The sequence below is a fragment of the Eurytemora carolleeae genome, unplaced genomic scaffold (genome assembly GCF_000591075.1).
Source record: "Eurytemora carolleeae unplaced genomic scaffold, Eaff_2.0 scaffold2106, whole genome shotgun sequence".
NCBI lineage: Eukaryota > Metazoa > Arthropoda > Copepoda > Calanoida > Temoridae > Eurytemora > Eurytemora carolleeae.
Window position 1 is genome coordinate 21,448 of NW_019397992.1, and position 9,001 is coordinate 30,448.

At 32.5% G+C, this 9,001-nt stretch overlaps 1 protein-coding gene across 2 annotated transcripts; it reads right to left on the reverse strand.

The window, feature by feature from the left end:
* Position 1: 1 nt before the first annotated feature.
* Positions 2 to 8,591, reverse strand: LOC111716542 (Bardet-Biedl syndrome 1 protein homolog; the record flags this gene model as incomplete). 2 transcript variants are annotated; one of them, XM_023492031.1, is given in 9 exon segments in its annotated part: positions 2 to 150; positions 446 to 552; positions 862 to 975; positions 1,851 to 1,974; positions 2,980 to 3,070; positions 3,625 to 3,778; positions 4,343 to 4,428; positions 5,070 to 5,197; positions 8,465 to 8,591. In XM_023492031.1, coding segments are annotated over 9 exon segments (1,010 nt in total), but the record flags the coding sequence as incomplete, so codon positions are not given.
* Between the last annotated feature and the right edge of the window lie 410 nt (positions 8,592 to 9,001).

Here is a 9,001-nt window from a genome sequence, read left to right on the forward strand (position 1 = left end):
TAATAATTTTATTAGATACTATGAAACTAAAAATCACATTTTGATAAAAAAAAGTACATCTTTTGAGTATTTTAAACCATCTCAGAGACTGGCATGTTAATAATTGCTGACAGGATGGGTTGAATTCTCTCATTTCGACTCACAAACACTCTACAACATATAATATATTTAGAGTGGTTGTCTTAGGTTACTTATCAAAGATAACGAAACCATTCAAAAACTTTATGTCTCTTGGGAATAGGGACGACCGCACATGTCAAAGATCTTGGACCAATTTTAAAACATTTACATGTCTCTAGTTCTGAATATACTTCTTTCAGATAATTTAGGAAGTTTTTATGGGAGGCATTAAATAATTTTACCGTTTACCGTTCATTGAAACAACATATTTTCTTAGATAGGTTTCGATTTTTGTTTCAATTTATAATATGATGGATCACTAAACCTGATTTGATCAGCTATTCCCATCTCCGACATTGATTCAACCAACGTCTCAAACTGATAATTCAATCCAGGTACAAGCATAGGTACTAGTATCAAGGGTTTCTGAACCTAGAGAATACATAGTATAATCCAGGTACAAGCATAGGTACTAGTATCAGTGGTTTCATAACCTAGAGAATACATAGCTTAATCCAGGTATAAGCATAGGTACTAGTATCAGGGGTTTCTGAAGGTTGAACAGGGCTTTCTGACTTCCATATAGTATAACAAAAAATTCAACAACAAAAAAAATAAGTTGCAGTTAACTGTAAAAATGACTCGACTTAATTAATTCGGTAAGTCATCTCTGAAGTCTCATTCTTTATGGACTGACCCTGCATATTAGGAGGTAATCTGAAGATGTAGATTTTATATTACCTTGTAAAGTTTATCATCACAGTAGAATGTAATGTACAGGTTCCTGGACGGTATATTAGAACTTGTATTACTCAGCACAATGATCAATCTGAACATTGGTCCCAGTCCCATAACCTGAAAATACAGAAATACAGTCCCATAACCTAAAAATGCATGCGAATACAGTCCCATAACCTGAAAATACAGGAATATAGTCCCATAATCTGGAAATACATGAATACATTTCCATCATCTGAAAATACAGGAATACAGTCCCATAATCTGAAAATACAGGAATACAGTCCCATAACCTGAAAATACATTAATACAGTCCCATAATCTGAAAATACAAGAATACATTCCCATAACCTGAAAATACAGGAATACAATCCCATAACCTGAAAATACAGAAATACAGTCCCATAATCTGAAAATACATGAATACAGTCCCATAACCTGAAAATACAGAATCAAAAAATTCACTCAAATGTTGAAAGAATTATTAATTATCAAATAATTCTTCGTTTAAAGAATGCATAAAGATTTAACATAATTCTTTTTGTCTCTTTGTCTGTGAGTCTGAAGCTATCTGATCCTTATATTTTTGATGGTGTTTAATGTTTTAATGCGTTGACTATTTGATCTAACAGAATTCAGACTGAAATATCAAAGGTCTACGACATCAGGTTGTTAATGATTAGAAATTAGAGTTTTTAAAAGATTCCACAATGCGTAGCAAAACTAAAGCTAGAAACAAGCACAGAGCAGTTTTGGCGCGAATTTTCATTTTCAGAACTTTCCTTTTTAGAGGGTAGAGAGTCAAGAGTCAAGCGTAGGTTTAGTTAAACTTAAACCCGATCCTTTTAATTTTTCATTCAGTTGTAGAACTCTAACTTTTACAGGTAAATTGAAATTTGTTACAACCATCAGGGCTTAAAATGTATGTAGCATGTAAACCAAGGCCTGATGACACTTCAAAGTCAGCCCGATCTTGATGCAGGGGCGGATACCTGAGCTGTAAGTTTGATGGGTTCTTCTGGATCACTGGATACAGGATTAGAACTTGTCTCAAGAGCGGAGACAAATGCCCGAGCAGTATTCAACCTCAGCTGATACAAGTCATGTTGGAACACTCTAAATACAAGTCATGTTGGAACACTCTAAATACAATTCATGTTGGAATACTCTAAATACAAGTCATGTTGGAACACTCTAAATACAAGTCATGTTGGAACACTCTAAATACAAGTCATGTTGGAACACTCTAAATATAGGTCATGTTGGAACACTCTAAATATAATTCATGTTGGAACACTCTAAATACAAGTCATGTTGGAACACTAGAAATATAAAAAACTAGCTTGCAGGAACCCAGCTTTCCAGGTTACAAATTTACTCCCGCCGTTTACCCGCACTTGAACGATTTTACCGAGAATCTATGTTTTCGCTTTGAAAGTCGACCCATTAAACGTAGAATCTAAAAACCGAGCTAAGTTTTACAACAACTTCTCGAGACAGGGACATCAGATATAATTAATATTGGTTGCGATCAACTCCTAAAATTTCAAGGGTTTAGCCTATACCCACTTTCATTTTTACCGTAACAGTTCTTTTAACAAGTCAAAATTAAAGGGACTGTCAACGTAATTTTCAGTGATCCTCCATGCAAAATGGCAATGTCCGATTCAAAACGGTACTCTTTATTTGGTAAATAATGTGGAAGATATTGTCGTTTTTATAGGTTTAAAAATGTTTACTTCTAATATTTTCTAAATGATTTCTAACAATAATGCCCAAGTCACTTTTGCAGACAAACCACAATTAAAAATAATCAGTTTTCAAAATTATAACTTTTGATAGTTACTCCCTACTGATCTGAGTTACGGGCCTTTTTTCATGGAGGGTCACTTGAAATAACGCTTACAGTTCCTTCATGATATGTTTCGATTCCTCCTATAATTTATAAAGATCTAATATTTTTAAACACCAATATGTTTTTAGTAAAAAAGGATTAAATAGAAAATACTATTACATATCATTATTATAAGTAAATTTTGAAATTAGAGTATTGAAATACTATTTTTGAGAACTTGGCTTGTATGCAATTTTTTTAAAAGATTTAAACTTTTATTTATTTACCTATGCATCAAGGTAGCACTCTCCCTTTCTCTCATTGTCTGATCCACAAATAGTTTAGTTTTCTTAGGAATATTTAGCTTTGTATTCTGCCCTGTAAATAGTTTAGTTTTCTTAGGAATATTTAGCTTTGTATTCTGCCATGTAAATAGTTTAGTTTTCTTAGGAATATTTAGCTTTGTATTCTGCCCTGTAAATAGTTTAGTTTTCTTAGGAATATTTAGTTTTGTATTCTGCACTGTAAATAGTTTAGTTTTCTTAGGAATATTTAGCTTTGTATTCTGCACTGTAAATAGTTTTTTTTTCTTAGGAATATTTGGCTTTGTATTCTGCCCTGTAAATAGTTTAGTTTTCTTAAGAATATTTAGCTTTGTATTCTGCCCTGTAAATAGTTTAGTTTTCTTAGGAATATTTAGCTTTGTATTCTGCCCTGTAAATAGTTTAGTTTTCTTAGGAATATTTAGCCTTGTATTCTGCCCGGTAAATAGTTTATCCCAGTGTTACCTATTATCTCTTTGTTACCTATTATCTCTGTGTGACCTATTATCCCTTTGTCACCAATTATACCTGTGTGACCTATTATCCCTGTGTCACCAATTATCTCTGTGTTACCTATTACTTCTGTGTTACCAATTATCCCTGTGTTACCTATAAGAGGAGCTGATGTTATCTCCAGGTTCTCGAAGTGAGCAGTTCTCTTGAGTATCTTGATAGCTAATGTTCCTGTACATGTGACTAGAACTAGGGTATTATCTTCTCTACCAAACCTTCCAAACCTCATTGCCGATACCGTCTCATCCATCTACAAAACAAAACAATGAAACAGAGTTAATAATATTATGAAAATTATTGTTTTAATAATCCTTTTAGGTTTGTTTTTCCTTTAAAGGAATTGAGTCTTTGCCACAAACTTATTCCTAAAGCTTTGCAACCTGAGGCCAAATTCAAAGAATTTAAGTTCCGGCTTAAATCCGACAAAACCCGGTTTAAAATGAGCGCCAGCTTAAATCTTGAAACATTTGATACAATTTTATGTGAAACCAACCATAATTAAGCCACGGCTCAAATTTAAACCGCGGCTCAAATTCTTTAAATTCGGTCTCAGATAGTGTAAAACTTCAATATTTCAAACTTAGATTATTTGATCTTACAGAATTCATATCTAATGTTGCAAAGATATATCGATTAGAAAATACGAGTGCGCGACAAAAAAGTTTTGTTTCTTAAATAATATTTCTCTGTAATATGTTTTAAAGGATATCCCCCCCCCCCATCCTTCCCACTTTCACCGAAATATGTATTTTTCCTGCGTGTAAAACAATAGAAAATTAAATATGTATTTTGTAAGAAGTGGAATGAAACCAACCTTGAAATGATCAATAATGTTTTTATCATCATAGATGAGAACATGTGCAGAAGCTAGGGCTACGGCTACCAGGGATAATCCTCGACCTTAATAAATTCATCATTTTATGTTCGATTTAATGTTACCATTCTTTAAAGTGAACCTCCCTATTTAAACCTCTTTTTGAATATTAAATGGAGATAACTTTGTTTTTCAGAAAATAACTACAATCTTAGGCTCCAGTTTTTCTTTAAAAACAGTTTTTCTTTCATTCTTTCTTCAATAAAGTTTAAAAGGTTTGACAATTTTCAAGAGAGCTTTTTTAAATTTCAATAATTCTATCCAGAAAAAAACAACAAAGAACATCTCAGATTCTTACAGGGCCTCTTAAAAGTTAAAAAGATTGAAGGGAATGTACGTGTGTAGGCCGGCATTATTTCAAGTGACTCACTGTTGATACATTGATATGTCAGATTCACAGCGATACCCGTAAAATATCTGTTTAAATAAGTCTGAATAAGATATCCATTCGTGGTTTCTCTGTCAAAATGACTTTTGCAATTAATGCAAGCATGAATAATAGAGAAATTATCAGAATTAAACCCTTTTCAAGTCAAGAAACGACTTAATCTTTCACAATATTGATCAAATAACAGTTTCAAGGGTAAGGTTTTAAATCAGACATGATCCCCTCTTTTAAATGGGAGAGTCAATTAATAATACGACGACATTCCTCTTAAACACAAACCTGGTATATTCATCTGTTCTAAACATGTGACTGCAGTTGGCAGCTTAATCTGCCAAACTTTCTTTCCCTTCGTTGTAAACGAGAATAACCGGTTATCCATTGTAGCGATAACAAGATTCTTCTCTCTCCTATAATTACATAAAAAAAGAATAACTGGTTATCTATTGTAGCGATAACAAGATTCTTCTCCCTCCTATAATTATATAAACAAGAATAACTGGTTATTCATTGTAGTGATAACAAGATTCTTCTCCTCCTACAGTGAAACCCTTAATAACGAATACATCGGAAGAATTTATCAAATGTCGTCTGGACAATTTTTTAATGAGTTGTATACTATATTACGTAAATTTTAGTATTTGCGAAAATAAATAAATAGCCATGAATATGCAGGAACAGTTTTAAAGAGCTCCATATAATCATTTTATTAAAAAATTAAATATCTGCAACATTCCATTATCAGAAAGTGAAGAATACGACATTTGATGAATTCTTTCAATGTATTCGTTATTAAGGGTTTCACTGTATAATTATATAAACAAGAATAACTGGTTATCCGTTGTAGTGATAACAAGATTCTTCTCTCTCCTATAATTATATAGACAAGAAAAATCCGCGATATCTTTTAGTTTTATGATCTGTGAAGACAAAATGGTGGCTTTATTTAAGCCGCGCCCTAAACCCCCCCCCCCCATTATTTAAAGAAGTGTACACCCTACAAAGTATAATAGAGAGGTTGGCATCAGTGGCGTACATAGGGGGGGCAGTAGTCCTCTTGCCCCCCCTTGTAGTTCCAGGGGGGGCCCTGTCCCCCCCTGGAAAATACAAAATTAAAAGGAAACAAATTAAAAAAATAACACCTAACAATGACAGGATTTGTCTAAATTCAAAATTGTAAGATACTTTAAACTAAAACTTTTGCAAAAACAAGACCTCGACATATTAGATGCTTATAACATGATGGAAGATGTAATAAAGGTATTATATTTTCACTTTTTCTTTTTTTTCTTACAGTCAATTTATAAAGGAATTGAGTCTTTGCATAAACTCAAATATTCAAACCTTTGAAACCTGATGTTGTAAACCTTTGATATTTCAAATTCGGAATATTTGATCTAACAGAATTCATAGTTGGAAATATCTAAGGTCTACAACATTTGGTTCCAAAGATAAAGGGATTAGAAAATCAGAGTTTGTGGCAAAGACTCAATTCCTTTATTTCCATAAAGAGATATTAAGCGTAATTTCAAGTTCCCCTTTATGCAATGATGACAATAACATCGAATGAAAGAAAGAGAAGTTTTAGCCTTCTAAAGAGAATACTTCATTACACAAGATGTACCATGACGGAAAGCAGACATAACGATCTTGCACTTATGGCTCACTACTGAGAAAATCATTGAAATGTTTGTGCAAGCAAATCCCATAAAATTGATGTTTAAAAGAGTTGGTGAATATGTAGATGGAGTAAATTCTATCTAAAAATTTTAGAAGAAATTTCGTTCTTTCCTTTATTAGTGAAAATATAATTTTTTAATGATGCTGTGATTATTGATTTAGTTAGCTGTGATGGAGTTAAGTGATAAAGGAATTGAGTCTTAGGAACAAAATTAAATATTTAAACCCCAATATCTTTAGAACCCCATGTTGTGAACCTTTGATATTTCAAACTCAGACCATTTGATTTAACAGAACTCATAGTTTGAAATATCTAAGGTTTACAACATTTGATTCCAAAGATATATGTGATTAGAAAAGACTCAATTCCTTTAAAAATTTATAAAAATAAAAAGTTAAAGTTAGTTTTCGAGCAAACGAATAATTTTTAGACTCTACAAGGGTAGTAACACCCAAAAAATGTAGTCTTTTTGATGTATTTTTATGGTGTTAATTGACTTTTTGAACAAAACATTCTCAGGGAGGGGGGCAAAAAACATCCAGGGGGGGGGCAAAAAAAATTTCCGCGCTATTCGCGAAATCTTGCCCCCCCCCCCCTAGCTAAAATCCTGTGTACGCGCCTGGTTGGCATTTATAAAATTATAAAACTGAATGAAAATATACTGACCGGGGTAAATCTGTGTTATAAAGGAAGTTCAATGAAAGTACGACCGGGGTATTAAGACCGGAGCAAAGGAATTTCTGACCGGGGGCTTATCTCAGACCTGACTACACTACAGTACACCTTTACTGGTTTGAATTGGTTTTAACCACGGTTGAAAGTACTATCTGCTCCATTATGTAATTTTTAAGATTGTACTTATAAAAACTAAAAAGGTTTAATGTAATGAAAAACACCATAATTTTTAGCTTTATAAGATTATTTAAGGTTCTATCTCATTTTTTATTTGATATTTCTAATTTTTCACGTCCTACAGTTTTTCAAACTTAAATTTAATTACAAAATAATAAAAAGATTTTTGCATATATCTAAACATTATAAGAGCTAGGTTTGATTTAAAAAAATGAAAAGAAACCAATTTATTTTTTACCACAAACTTTAATTTTCTAACCCATATCTATATATAAATTTGGCTTGTCTGTCTGGGTGTCTGTTTGTTTGTTTGTATTAAATAAACGTCAAAACGGCTAAACCGATCGGGCCCAAATTTTTGTGGGATGACAACACGATGACCACAGGGAAGGTCTATGAATGATAAAATTTTAAAAATGCATTTTAAAGGTTTTTAATTTTGTAAATAAATTTAAATTCTTGAAAATCCGCGAATTTTTTTTTTTAAAAATCCGCAAAATTTTGTTCTTCTGTGTTTCAAAATGTAAACAAAAAGAACATGTTCACAATTTAAACAGAAGGTGGGCGCGAAGAGCCCTAAAAGCCTAGAAAGAAGGGCGCGAAGCGCCTTGAATTTCTAGTATCTGTACAAACTGTGGATATTTCGAATCAGGAATTCTGTTAGATCAAATATTCTATGTTACACGTCCCACTAGTGTACATTTGAATATCCGCACGGGGCCAACCCTTGCAGTCCTACTTTAGACTGTACCGCCGATTTACAATTACTAAGTGTCAGAGGAGTGTAGTTTGAAATATCAAAAGTCTACACCATCAGGTTGTAAAGATATCGGGATTAGACAATTTGAGTTGTGGCAAAGATTTAAATCCTTTTAAAACTTTTTATGTCAAAATCTTTAAAAGTTTAATTTAATTACAAAATAAAAAATAGATGTTTGCATAATTTTAGACCTCATAGGGAGATTTGAAATATGTTTGAAATATCTAAGGTTTACACCCTCAGGTTGAAAAGATATAGGGATTAGAACATTTATGTTAGTTAGAAAATATACATACTTATCCTGAGTGTTAATATGATATCTGCAAGGAAAAAGGTAAAATATTTATTTGTTAAACTAAGTAAACTAAAAACCCTTTTTTCTACCTGATGAGTCCGACAGCCTGGCTATCAAGCTGGGATATTATCTTTGCTGCCGGCCAACCTCGTTTTAGATAACAAAGGGATCCATCCCGGCATACCACTAGTATTCTGTACTCTACATCATATAGTCCTAAACATATATATATATATCTATATATTCATGTTATACCGGCATACCACTAATATCCTGTACTCTACATCACATAGTCTTAAACATATATATATTCATGTATATATATATATATACCGGCATACCACTAGTATCCTGTACTCTACATCATATAGTCCTAAACATATATATATTCATGTATATATATATAAACACCGGCATGTAACAAATCTAGACGCTACTTCTCTAACGATTACTTAACTCAAAGTCTAATGAGATTCTCTCTAACTAAATCTCTAGCCAAAACTCAAGGCTCTGTATACGTCCGTTCTGATCAACTAATGATATTCAACTACTTTATTTATAAACAGGTAAAATGAACTGACCGGGCTAGCCCGGCTGGGTCAACATACAAAATAGTTAAGATAATA